Source organism: Dama dama, chromosome 33 (assembly GCF_033118175.1).
Source record: "Dama dama isolate Ldn47 chromosome 33, ASM3311817v1, whole genome shotgun sequence".
Classification (NCBI taxonomy): domain Eukaryota; kingdom Metazoa; phylum Chordata; class Mammalia; order Artiodactyla; family Cervidae; genus Dama; species Dama dama.
Genome location: NC_083713.1, coordinates 46,039,730 through 46,054,182, shown reverse-complemented (window position 1 = coordinate 46,054,182; position 14,453 = coordinate 46,039,730). Strand labels below are relative to the sequence as shown.

At 37.2% G+C, this 14,453-nt stretch overlaps 1 protein-coding gene across 2 annotated transcripts in view; it reads right to left on the bottom strand.

Annotated features, from left to right (window-relative positions):
* Nucleotides 1-1,463: 1,463 nt before the first annotated feature.
* STAM2 (signal transducing adaptor molecule 2) overlaps nt 1,464-14,453 on the bottom strand; it is a 45,586-nt gene continuing 32,596 nt past the window's right edge. For both annotated transcript variants that reach the window (XM_061135637.1, XM_061135638.1), the window contains exons 11-14: nt 13,208-13,262; nt 8,982-9,135; nt 6,205-6,374; nt 1,464-4,188 (exon numbers count right to left, since the gene is read on the bottom strand). In XM_061135637.1, the coding sequence (XP_060991620.1) occupies nt 3,957-4,188; nt 6,205-6,374; nt 8,982-9,135; nt 13,208-13,262 (611 nt within the window). In that variant the 3' untranslated portion in view covers nt 1,464-3,956. The remainder of the gene's footprint in view (nt 4,189-6,204; nt 6,375-8,981; nt 9,136-13,207; nt 13,263-14,453) is intronic.

The following is a 14,453-nucleotide window of genomic DNA, read 5'->3' as shown; positions in this document are numbered from 1 at the left end:
CTCGTGACAATTTTAACCAGTCTCGTAAAAGTCTGGAATGCCCGGTATTCAGGTTTCACCATAGACTTTTATTCAAGTTTCCTAGTGCTGCCATAACAAAGTATCTCAAACAGAGTGGCTTAAAGCATTGATTTCTTGTGAGTTTTAGAGGCTAGAAATTTGAAATCAAGGTGTCAGCAGGGCCATGTTCCTTCTGAAGTCTCTTAGGGAAGAATATGTCCTGGCTTCCTCCTGTTCTGGTGGCCCCAGGCAGTCCTTGACTTGTGGCAGATTAATTCCCATCTCTGCCTCCATCTTCACAACTTGCTGGCTGTGTCTCTGTGTCTTCTCAAAAGGGCACTGTCATGGGATTTACAGCCCACCCTAAATCCAGAATGATCTCACCTTGAGATCCTTAACTAATTACATCTGCAATTTCTTTTTCCAGATAAGTTCACATTCTGACATTCTAGGGGAGCATGAATTTTGGGAGGACACTCTTCATCCCAAGGGGAACTTCCTGACCCAGAAGCTGAACCCAGGTCTCCCGTATTGCGGGCAGATACTTTACCAACTGAGCTACATGGGAACTTCCCTGGCGGCTCAGACGGTAAAGCGTCTGCCTACAATGTGGGAGACCTGGGTTTGATTCCTGGGTCGGGAAGATCCCTTGGAGAAAGAAATGGCAACACACTCCAGTATTTTTGCCTGGAAAATCCCATGGACGGAGGAGCCTGGTAGGCTACAGTCCACGGGGTCACAAAGAGTCAGACATGACTGAGCAACATCACTTTACTTTCATTCATCCCACTACTCAATGTAAGCAACCTAATTTCTCTTTTTGACACAGTAAGGCTTTTTCAAAATGCAAATTTAAATTTGGCTTGGTAAGATTAGAACCAATCTTCTGTGGAGAACTTTATTTAAAAAATCTTTAATCTTCAAAAGAAACTAAATCAAATCCCTAGAACTGAGTATGTAAATAAGAAAAATGCCTTTTGACAGAAACAAAGCATGACAGATTGGTGCTATAGTATTTATAATTTATTATTTACAAAAATAACTTCAGCTTTCTCACCAAAATGACAATAACTCCTCTCCCAGAAGTCAGGGGCCTTGGCACAATTTTTACTAAGAAGAACTTTCTTTTAAAATTCCTAAACAATAATTTTTAACATCTAAAATCAATTTTAGAAAAATCTGGATGGTGATACTTTATAACTGTCTTCAAAATATACAGTGATATCTGTTATGCAGTCAGGTATCAATTCTTAATTGATAAGTATTATAATTATTTAATGTTCAGGTAATTTTATAAACAAGTTACCAAATTACAAGACAATGTTGGTAGACCATATATTTTTCAAAGTGTAAGAACATATCTCACTTCATCTAGTTTAAGATCTAGGGCAGATTTTTTCCTACATCAGTGAAAATTGTATTATAAATTGTCAGGAATTCTTTCTAATGTACCAAGATCTCCATATGAAAAAGTAGAAGTTATTTTTATTTTTTATATAAAATAGTAAGTATGAACCTAATGTAGAAATCTGATGTTAGATAATTCCTTTGGCAGAAAACATTGAATTATAAACAGGTCTTAAATACATCCATAAGATCATGAAAAAGAAAGAAAAATAACCCTGTTTTTCTTATTAACATCAAAATTATCATCTCAGTATACCGATTTAATAACATTTTTATACTATCAACAACCTGTAACACAAAATTCGCTACAGTATGGCAAAAATAAAATTATTTTTAATTTAAAAGGGAGAAGAAACTTCCGGATATATAAAATTTCACAGATAAATGCCAATATACACTATATACACGTTTCATGTTATATCATTCCAAAACTACATTAGTTGAACTTAAAAATGGCAGAACCCAAATTAGTGGGTGTGCAGTATTTATTGTAATTCAAAGACTTACACAGAATCAAGCTTTTACAACTCAGATCACAATTGTACATAAATTATTTACACAAACATTAAAATAACTTTATTAAATACTGTTTGGGGGAAAATGTAAGATTTTTCATATATTATGCAAACGCTAATTATTATCAAGAGTAGTTTTGTAAATGTTTTTTCTGTTTTGTTTTCTTTATAGAAGATTCATTTCCAAAAAAGTAAGGTGCTATTTTAGAATTTCTTACAAGTATATAACTGAATTCACATGGAAGGAAAATACTGGATAAAAAACAGAGGACAGACATGAAAGGTTAAAAGTTTCTTTCCAGTTACTTATATCTGAAATAAGACAATGACAGAAATTGGGTTTTTCCAATATTGCTTGTTTTTCCCTTTAAATGTAGACCAAGTAGTATATAGGAGACTGTTTTTTCCCAGGATATAGTTTCTTTGAAAAAGGAACATATTTATAATGGAATTTTTATAAATACAGAAATGACAAATATTTCCAGAGCACTATCTTCAAATGGATTCTTAGTAGAAAGATTAAGGGCTTTCTTTAAAAAACAATACAGAAATCTTGCTTCCATGCAAGTTTATTTATTTTTGCAGCTTGCAGGATCTTAGTTTGAATATGGGCCCCAGTGAGCCAGGGAATTCCTGCGAGTTAAATTTTTAAAAACTCAACTTTACATCCATTGTTTCTCCCAGTCGAAATACCATGGATCTGTAAGCATAATGTATTCACATTCTGTGCTATCTAAAAAGTTGGTAGATGATGCAATAGTGGTGCAAATTCTTAGGAAAGAAAACAATCCCTATTGGTTTACTACCTAACTCCCAAAGTACGTGGAATATATTAACGCTTCAAACTCACCTAGAACATAGGCTTCAGGAAAACTGTCTTGATGGCTTCCCTATAAATCTACTGCCTGTTATTATTCCACAAGCTCAAGATTGCTTCCGAAAGCAATGGCCAAAATTGTCAACAGTCTGGCATACCATTGGTACTCAAATCACCTTTTAAAAAAAACAACACATCAGTAAAAACACACATCACTCATGCCTGGTATACATTGCATCATGTTATGAGGAATGTCTCATAGCTCAAATTCACAGAGTCTGTAAAATGGAAATGCAGCATCTCTGCACACCATGTTGCAGAAAAACAAAACCAACCAACCAACCAAAAAAAAACCAAACGGACCTTATATCTTCATTAGATGATGGCCAAAACCACTTGAAAAGGTTTTTAAGTGGCAATTCTAAATGCTAAGGTCCCTTGTAGGAAAAAATGTTTTTTATTTTTTCCCCAGGGAATGGAAGTGTTTCATGGGGCATTCCTCAACCCACTGTTGGCATGACTGGAGAACTGGCTAAATACTTTAACACACATCTGCATTTACATGGTCTTCACTAATAATAACAGAAAACATTTCCGTTCCTCCCAAAGTGCTCTTCCTTCTGTAGACAATTCTATGCTAATTATTACTCAACACATCACTGAGAGCAAAACTGACAGTACTGCAAACACAACTGCAATTTAAGGAAACGAAGGAAATATGCAGGGAAGCTAAATGCCTGAACAAAAACATGTTCGTCTTTTTAAACAATGGTGTGTGGGAAACTGAAAAAGAAGAGAAAAAAAAAAAGCAGACAAAAAGTACTTAAAGGTTTCAGTGCTTTCCCAATTACCATGACATTTAGGGGTAAATGGTGGTTTCCTTGTACACTCCTACACTCCCCTCTCTTGTTGTTTAGTGTCATAAGGCTACTTATTTGTTTGTCCAGATTTGCGTAGAGAGATTTGAAAGTAAGAAAAAACTAACTGGAAGCAACTTGAAGCTGCCTCTGATCAAAAGGCTGACTTCAAACAAGCTGGAACTGGAAAAGAACTTTTTATGGCGTAATAAGAGTAAGACAGGTTTTTGTGCTTTATTTATTCATGGGTCTTTTCAGTTGAGAAAATTTTTTTTTCCTTCTTTTAATATTTTCAGATTATAATCACAAGGGTTGAGTAGTACACTTATGAAGGCTTTCAAGAGAATACTTGGTTTGAGTTTAAAGGAGAGGCTGCTGTTGATGGTAATTTGTTTGCGGCTGTGCAATTGAATGAGCTGGAACTGCCACGGGAAAGCCTGCCAACTGCGGCAAGTTGGAAGTAGTGTTCTGGTAAGAGGACATATCCACGGACATCCCCATCTGCTGCGTGTAAGCCGCTGCAACAGGAGCTGACTGAAGGTTAGAGTTCTGGTTCATGTAAGTAGGATTGGAAACAGTGTCTTGTCCAGTGCTGCAGACAAAATTTTAAAGAGAAAACCGTATTTACTTTGCGTTGTCTGGGTTACGGTCAGAGATCAATTACTGTGACAAAATAAAAATGTCTTTTCCATATTTCTAAGTTTATATAGCTCTACTATTCTGATTATAATTTAACCACTCCAGCTATCCAACACTGTTAGTGTAATTTTCATATTTGAGAAGAAGGAAGTAGTCCAAGTGAAATAAAATATAGGATTGTAAGGCCTACTAATTTTGTTTTCCCCAAAATCTCTCATGGAAAACATCTGGAAATCTCCTGAGGAGATGCAGATTGTTTCTGCCCCTGGTGTCCCAGACCAGGTGTGGTGGGAACAGGACCCCAGCTCAAGGACACCCTCAGCCCATTTTCTCCTGTCCCCTTTCTCTCAGTCAGGACAGCGGAGACCATGTTTCTTTACCCACTCTTTACACTTTCCTCTGGTAGTGCCCTTTCCAAGCTGCCCCTGGCAGCTTAACCTGAATCCCTACATAAAAGTAATACAAGCAGGGAGAATGTGTAATCCACGCAGGACCTGAATCTACCCTCAACAGACTGTATTAACACTATGCAAAAACAAAACAAAAAAATCCCAAATCCCTACTAAGTTGAAAATCACACCAAACTGTGGGACATCTATTTGTTCCTATAATTACTATAGTGTAGCTTTTATTTCGGAGAAGGCAATGGCACCCCACTCCAGTACTCTTGCCTGGAAAATCCCATGGACGGAGGAGCCTGGTAGGCTGCAGTCCATGGGGTGGCTAAGAGTCGGACACAACTGAGCGACTTCACTTTCACTTTTCACTTTCACGCATTGGAGAAGGAAATGGCAACCCACTCCAGTGGTCTTGCCTGGAGAATCCCAGGGACGGCAGAGCCAGGGACACGACTGAAGTGACTTAGCAGCAACAGTAGCAGCTTTTATTTTATTTTTTATTTATTTACTTTTTTGGCTGCATCAACCCTTAGTTGTGGCACATGGGCTAAGCTGCCCCGCAGCATGTGGGATCTTAGTTCCCCAACTAGGGATCGAACTCACGTCACCTGCATTGGAAGGTGGATTCTTAACCACTGGACCACAGTGAAGTCCCAACATAGTGTAACTTTTGAAAGGGCCTTCCCCAGTAGCTATAATTTTTAATTGTACCAAATATACTGCTTCAATACAGGAGGATCCATGTCTATACTCCTCTATAGTTTTTCTCTCTGTAATACCTAATGTCACCCAGGATAACAAAATTTTTACATTTTAACTGAGTTAAATACCAATGTGAACAGATTTATTTAATTACCAGATAATATCTAAAATTTATACTCATGGAATTGAAGAGTGGGAAGAGACTTTCGAGATCATTACACATGACTGAACTAAAGAGACATTTTGTGTTGTTAAGCAAAGTTAACAGAAGGCAAGCTTCAGACATGGTTTTCAGGGCAGAAGTGAAGAATATAAAAAAATCAGATGACAAATTCCACAGCTGAAACATACTTCTTCTAAGAGTCAAAGCAGCAAAGGGCTTTGCTTTTTAGGAATACCCACTCCTAAAATACATCTGAGACTACTTTGTTGTTGTTGTTCAGCCACCCAGTCATGTCAACTCTTTTGCGATCCCACAGACTGTAGCCCGCCAGGCTCCTCTGTCCATGGGATTGCCCGGGTAGGAATATTGGAGTGGGTTGCCACTTCCGTCTTCACCGAGACTACTAATTAAAGCACCGTGCTAAGTGTATCAGTGGCTTGGCTTCTATAAGGGAAGTTAGCTGTATTTTTTCCCAGGGACCCAGACTATAATCCAGGTCTGGGCACCGTCTCAGTATGGGTAGCAAAGCTAAGATAGCACCATTCCTGTCTCATGGGATCTTGAATGAGCACTTCTTTAACTTCATCTCAACAGCAAAAGAAGGCACTATTATTATAAAGAAAAAGGTCTAATTACTCTCATTCTGAACGTCTGTGAAAACTTAATGTATATAATTACAAAATTAACATATCTCCCAAAAACTTACCTTAAGTACGGAGTTTGAGCAGGCTGTGTTGTCACTGAGGAATTCACAGTTGGAGGCAGAGATCTCAGTGGACCAATCTGATCTGGTCCTAGGCTGTAACTCTGGGCAACAGTGACGTGCTGAATACTTTGACCCATATAGTTTCCACCATGTGGTTGAACTGGGTATGTCTGTTAACCAAGGAGAAAAGGTTGACTCACTGATTTCCCAAACAACTGCCTAGCAATACATTAAAACTTTAAAAGACTTAAATGAAATAAAATGTAATAGTTCTTTGGAGAGCAATCTGATTTCATCAATCTGTCCACCCTGGTATAAAACATGGAGCGCTTCCACATCATAGTGTCAAATCCATGGAAGTTTATGATTTACTTGCTCATTCTTTTATTTTGCAGCACGGTGAAAGGAAGGGAGGTGGTGTATTTTTAAGCAGCAGGTTGGAATTCATCTAGGCTGTCTATTACTAGGTAACATGTCTTGCTGTTGAGCCACAAGGAAGACTATATACTCCCTTGAAGTCAGCACAGTATCACTTCAAGTCACTATGAGAAAGATGACCTTCTTCACCCCTATCTCAGGGTGCCTTATTCAACTTCTTAAGAATGAAACTTAAAAGAATAAGTTGAAGGATAAGTGGTATCAAGGCAGGGTGCAGGCCCTCTCTGGCAATGCCTCCTTCATCCTTCCTGCAGGACAGATAGGACAAAAGGAGAGAAGAATTCTGGGTAAAGGAGATGTGCCCTCAAGAACTAGCAACATGGTCTAAGTCTCTTTGGATATTTATATGTATGTGTGCCCTACTTAATTTCCAGGGTAACATCTCTTTCAGGACATAATTTCCAGGGTAACATCTCTTTCAGGACAGGATCTACAACCTGCTTACAAAATACAACATTCAAAACAATTGCATGTTTAACAAGTATCATATAGTAACTATCATCACTCCAGTTTTAAACTAAGCTATTTTTAAAGCAAAGACCAATAACATGAAAATTCAGAATTTTAAAAATGCCAAATAAACTACTACATTGACAACTATAATCATGGGAATTCCCTAGCAGTCCAATAGTTAGGGGGCTTCCCTGAGAGCCCAGTTAGTAAAGAATCTGCCTGCAATGCAGGAGACCCCAGTCCAATTCCTGGGTCAGGAAGATCTGCTGGAGAAGGGATAGGCTACCCACTCCAGTATTCTGGCCTGGAGAATTCCATGGTCCATGGGGTTGTAAAGAGTTGGACACGACTGACAGACTTTCACTTTCTTTCCAGTGGTTAGGACTCCATACTTTCATTGCCAAAGGCATGGATCTGATCCTTGGTTGGGGAACTAAGCTGTGCAGTGCAGCCAAAAATTTAAAAAGGAAAAAAAAATCATACTACCTCCTTAGCAGACACACACAGCCCACTGACAACAGGCTAAGACGGTGGGAGTGGACCTCTTCTGCACGTTAGGATTCCTGAATGGCCTTCACAGATGCAGCTAATGGTGTGTTACTCTAACTTTTTCTAGTATGAACTTTTCTTTTTCAAATTAGCATAGGAACTTTAAATATTTCAAATGCTATTATGTGTGAATAATATAGATAATATTCTATGAAGAATCAAACTAGACAGAATGCTAACTTTTTAAAGGAATAAGTTCTGCTTAGCGAAACACGGATTGTAAACAATATGCAACTAAACATAAAAATCTGACACAGGAAGGACAAATAACCCTTTTTAGACACACAAAGAAGTAAGTACAATATCTAGTCCTATAACACAATGGTGCAGACATTTCTATTTTGTTTCATGTTCACCGCAGCAGCAGATAAACAGAAGCAATACTGAATAAACTCCAGCTGTCTTTTGCACCCAGAAGTCCTTTCTACCCTCACATGTAATGACTCTCATCATTTTCAGAAGTTCGGGGAACAGCATATTTGATAAATGCATCTTGTCTGATGTGACAGTTACCATAGTAACTATTCTTTTTTTACTTAACAATTATGTTGTGTCAAGTCACCTAGATTATGCATCCACATTCTGTTTCTCCTTGGTGTCTCCTTCACACACTCCTTTACATACCAGTTTTCATACATTAACATGAAATTTGTTCATCCAAGCTCATTCTGAATTCAACTGCTAACTGACTGAAATTTGAAAAAGGCTTCAGAATACCGGATACTGACAAATATAAATATTCACTTCAGCTGGGAAGTGCAGAAAAGGTGTAAAAAGCCCTAGAAAAGATGTTCATGAAAGGCTCAAGGAACCTCTATGTATAGGCCTGCATCATATCCTCATCATGTGTGGATTTTTAACAGTATAAGCCATACATCTGAGAAAATATAAAGCATGATCTGAGAACAAAATAAGTTCCTTAAGCCTTTTTAATAATCATAGAAGTTAAAGAAATCTTAACAGAAACTTATAATAAGTGTTAGATTTTGCTTTTGCTGAGCAACAGGAACAGCATCAGTACCTCATCTGGAGGACTCCTGACATGCCAGGCTCTGTCCTAAACCAAAGGATTTATACTTACAAAAGCTTATGAAGAATAGAACTCCCCTCATATATTTAATGGCCTCTTCATTATGTTATAAATGAACCTAAAATATATTTGTGAAATATGAGTGTCTAACTGTCCTGGTGAACACTTAACTGTTTATCCAACAATTTTCTGACAGAGATGGATTTTATAATATTATTCATGGACTACAGAAATTTTAATACTATGCTTTTTTTTAATTTAAAACTTTTTTTACATTTTGAAAAATGTTCTCAAATGATATGCTCACCTGAATTGGAACTCCAACTGATGAAGATGGGTAATGCGCTGGATGGTGGATCTTTGAATAGACTGAATATACTGGCGCTTCATTCATCAACTTATTATAAAGTTCCAGAGCTTCTAAGACTTTTACATTCAATTCAGACAATTCTGAATGCTTCCTGATATAGAAGAAAAGCCCTTTAATACTTTTCAAAGTTTTTAAGCATTTAAGCATATTTTTAGCAACATACTAGAATAATGAAAAGAAGGGCTTCCCTGTGGCTCAGATGGTAAAGCGTCTGCCTGCAATGCAGGAGACCCGGGTTCGATCCCTGGGTCGGGAAGATCCCCTGGAGAAGGAAATGGTGACCCACTCCAGTACTTTTGCCTGAAAAACTCCACGGACAGTCACCTGAGGAGCCTGGGAGGTGACAGTCCATGGCGTTGCAAAGAGTCGGACATGACTGAGCGACTTCACTTTTCACTTAGCAACATAAATTATTTTTTAAAATTTACATTTTCTATTCATATTTTAAAAGATTCTACTGTGAAAGAATATTCAAACAGGGAAAACAGGAGGAGGAGTTATTTACTTCATGTAATGACTAGGCTGATATAACTTCATAGTATTAGGGGAATTCCTTTCCACAACTTGTAAAATGCAACCAGTTCATAATTTTGGTGCTAGAAGAATTTTGTTTTCTTATGTTACAGGTTTCTGTTAAAAATTCAATTACAAACAAGAGTAATTTTTGAATTTAGGAAGAGTCCAAGTCTTAATTAAAAATCTTAGTAGAAGAAGAAAGTACTCAGGCAAGGACCAGAGCCAGGTGTGAGATACAATATGACTGAGATATAGGCACATTCACAAACAGAATAACACAATTTTTATTTGCTTATACTCATGAAAGCCTCAACTAAAAAAAATTAATAATTATCCTTAAAAATGCAAATGAAAAAAATGTATACATAAAGTAGTCTCTACGGCTTGTTCATTCGTTTCTTTTGAAAGTGAGTGAATATAGGTCCAAATAATAATATTTTCAAGTTTGCATCTTCAAAACTGCCAGGGAATTGCAAAGTCAGGCCTTTCAGCCTGGTACAGTTTTTTTTTTTCCAACCTGGTACAGTTTCGCTCTCATTCTGGGGCACTCCCTTCACAGCTGACAAGTTCATAGAAGTTAAATGGCCACTTAATCTGGCCCAAAGCACCCACAAATCTGTTTGTTAATGTAGCTTTTAAAACATATACACAGAGAGACTCAAGAGACAAGAAGCAAAGCAAGCAGCCAGACACAGGGCTATCCAATATATGACCTAGACTGAGTCCTACCAGGACTTGTCACCTTTCCTCCATCAGAGACTGTTATGTCTGAAATAAAAAGTGCTGTTTGCTCTCTTGCATGTGTGACTGTATCAAGGAGGTTGAACTATACTTTCAGAAATATTGGTTGTAAACTGCACAGGAAGTTTCAGAAATGATCGTCCATGCTAACAGATGTGTCACTAAGAACCATAGGCTCCAAGAACCAGAGAACATATAACCCAATATTATACTAATGAAACACCAGAACACTGAAGGGCAAGCTGAATGCACACTTGAGATCACCTTCGAGGATTTGAGACACAATCCCAAAGCAGTAACAAATTTTTACTAAACTGTGCCCGACACTATCCTGGGACAGAGAAATTAGGCAAAAGTATCATTCTCTCCTTCAGAAAGACTGCAGTCTGTTAGGAAGACAAGGCCTGAAAAATAGCAAATATATAAGACAGCACATAACCGAATGCAAAATTCAGTGAAATAGGTAGGGGACCGAAGAGGTTAGAAGAGGGGATTAATGTGATTCACAGGGTTTTATGGAGAAGCCGGGACTTAAGCTGGTACCCCAGGAAGGATGGAAAGGTCAAGCAAAAAAGGAAGACCAAGTCAGGTCAGTGGGACAGTGTAAATTAAGGCAACTGAAAGAAACAAGAAGGGTACACAAGGGAAGAGTGAAAAGGTGGTAGAAAAGGCACTTTGACAGAGGTGGTAAAAAATGGTTTTTGGAAGGCAGGTAGGAAAGAATGTTAGAACAGCCTGAAACAGTTAAGCTTAGGCTATGGATCTTTCTTCAATAACTCTATCTACACCTTTTGTTGAAGTCAATTTACATGTTTATCCAATATAATTTCCTAGTATGATAAATGCTACAAAATTTCATTCTGTACAATGACAGAAATGAAAGCTAAAATTTAATATTCTGACAGTAAAGTTATTTTTCTTCTTAGGAAAAACAAACTAATGGTGATCCATTCAAGGGAGGAAACAATATTTTCTTCATCTCTGAATGCTCAGCAAGGGTAAATAGTCAATAAAAGTTTGCTGAAGAATAGCAAGCATTTTCCAAAACAGGAGCTGCATCTGCAGTCAGTGGGCATGAAGCAGAAAATGCCAGTTGGCCTATTCAGAGACTGAAATTAAAGAAAGAACTGGTCAACAGGTGAGCTTTCACTCAAAAAAGTAACTCATATCCTAAGTAAAGAATATCTTCAGAGGAGAACAATGAAAAAAATAGAGTGATTATTTGTTTTCCTCTGAAAATATTCTTTACTGACAAAAATAAAATTATACTGTCATCTCTTTGGCTTTTTTCACTACATGTCAATAGATGTTTATCAATGATAATGCTTTTTTACTGTAGAATGTGTGGATGTTTAATTTTTACAAAACCAATCTCACACTGAAAGACATTTTAGTTACTTTCAAGTTTGTTATTATAAACAACACTGTGAAGAACACCCAAAGAGCTAAATCTGCATATATCCCTATATATTTAGTATTGGCCTGAAATTGCTGAGTTAAAAGATATGGACTATTTTTAGTCTTTAGAAAGGTTTATAATAATTGCAGCCCTAGCCACACCTAAGATAATACTATTTTCTTTTTAATCTTTTTAAAAAGTAATTTTATGTATTCATTTATTTGGCTGCGCTGGGTCTTCACTGCTGTGTGGGCAGACTTTTCTCTAGTTGTGGTGAATGGGGGCTAGCGGCGGTGCAAGGGCTTCTCATTACGGCGGCTTCTCGTCTTTCTGAGCACAGGCTCGAGAGGGTTCAGGCTTCAGGAGCGGCAGCATGTTCCCCGGCTCCAGAGCACAGGCTCCGTAGCTGTGGCACACGGGCTCAGCTGTGCCGTGGCACGTGGGATCTTCCCAGACCTGGAATTGAACTGTGTCTCGTGCGTTAACAAGCAGATTCTTTAACACTGAGCGACCAGGGAAGCCCTCTTTTTAATCTTTTCCATTTGATTATTCACTAACCATTAATATACCTGCACTGAAACCAAAATAACAGATTATCAGTAGATATTCCATGCTTTCTCCAAAATAAGACCAAAAAATATGATGAAATTGACACCATCATTTCATTTACTGAGACAGGGATTTATTTTTCATTTCTATAGAAAATACAACAAATTTATTTAAAAAAAAAAAAAAAAAAGTCCTAGGGAACAAAGCTTATTATCTTCAGTGACTAGAAAAAACCTTGCCACTACTTTTCTCTGGTAAAGGCAGATAAGAAGTAAAGTAGTTCCTGTTCTTCCTATGCTGTTTTATACCCAAGTTCAGTAAACAGATACTAGAAGGGGAGGATGGTGGGACACTACAGCCTTCTTACTTGTCTGCCATTCACCACGGCTGCCCCCTCTGACTTAAGATATAAAGCTCTGAGGAGTAAGAGAAGGGGCAAAACTAAGTTAAAAGCTCAAAACCTTGACAGTCTGACCTTCAGTGCTGCTATCTCTAAGGAAGAGTAATGAAATTAAAAGGAAAACAGAAATACAGAAATACAAGGAAGAAATATGAGAAGAGAAGGTGTGTAAATCGGATTTAGAGTAAAAAAAGAAATTTCATTGGAAAGTTTTACAAATACTACTTTTCATTATATAATAAAATAGTACTTGCCTATGATTCCTGTTCTCATTTTGTACTCTATTCAAATTTACTCTTTATTATTCATTACCCCTCAACTCCAGACCAAGTACAAAAATGAAGATAGGAGTCCATCATTCTACATATAATACACTGCCATGAAAAAAGTTATTACAGAAATCAGAAGTACCATTCTATTAGTCTGTAAGGGTTTTTAGAAACAGAAACAATTTCAAAAGATTGAACAGTTCCACAAAAACTTCCCAGCTTAAAGTTCTGCCAAAACAAGTCAACGTAAGAAAACTACACTTGTCATTTCCTGCATGAAGAATCTCACCTATCAATCTCTTCAAGTTTTTCATCTATCATTGGACCCATCTGTTGGCAGATATCTGTAAACACAAAAATATTTAAAAATCTTGAAACTAAAAAACCAGTTTAAGTCAATTTCAACAATTTTTAACAACAGAGCACCAATATGTAACACCATGTAAAATATAAAGAGAATTAAGTTATGCTAGAGAAGGGACTGTAAAAGACCAAACAGTAATACTATTCAGCACCAATATTAATATCATGTGACCAAGGCAAAGTAAAAATCAGAACAGAAATCCCACCATGTTCTTTCGAAGTAAAAGACTGAAATTTGGAGTTATCTCAAAAACCTTAAAAATACTTAGAAAACTATTATTAGCTACAATAAAATGAACCTGTCACAGTATATAAAATAACATAATTATATACAGATATGAAAATTTTTCATTTATTTAAACCATTTAAAAATAAGACAATTTGTATATCTCCAAATGTAAACATTGATACAGTAGCACGATATTCTATATTCATAACCAGACTTCCTTCTATAAAAAATTTAATAACATTTATACAAGACTGCTGGGAAAAATATCAATAACCTCAGATATGCAGAAGACACCACCCTCATGGCAGAAAGCAAGGAAGAACTAAAAAGCCTCTTGATGAAAATGAAAGAGAGTGAAAAAGTTGGCTTAAAACTCAACATTCAGAAAACTAAGATCATGGCATCCAGTCCAATCACTTCATGGCAAATAGATGATGAAACAATGGAAACAGTGAAAGACTATTTTTGGGGGCTCCAAAATTACTCCAGATGGTGACTGCAGCCATGAAATTAAAAGATGCTTGCTCCTTGGAAGAAAAGCCATGACCAACCTAGATAGCATATTAAAAAGCAGAGACATTACTTTGCCAATAAAGGTCCGTCTAGTCAAAGCTGTGGTTTTTCCAGTAGTCATGTATGGATGTGAGAGTTGGACTATAAAGAAAGCTGAGCACCAAAGAACTGATGCTTTTGAAGTGTGGTGCTGGAGAAGACTCTTGAGAGTCCCTTGGACTGCAAGGAGATCCAACCAGTCCATCCAAAAGGAAATCAGTCCTGGATATTCATTGGAAGGATTGATGTTGAAGCTGAAACACCAATATTTTGGCCACTTGATGAGAAGAACTGACTCATTTGAAAGACCCTGATGCTGGGAAAGATTGAAGGTGGGAGAAGGGGACGACAGAAGATGAGATGGTTAGATGACACTACCAACTTGATGGAC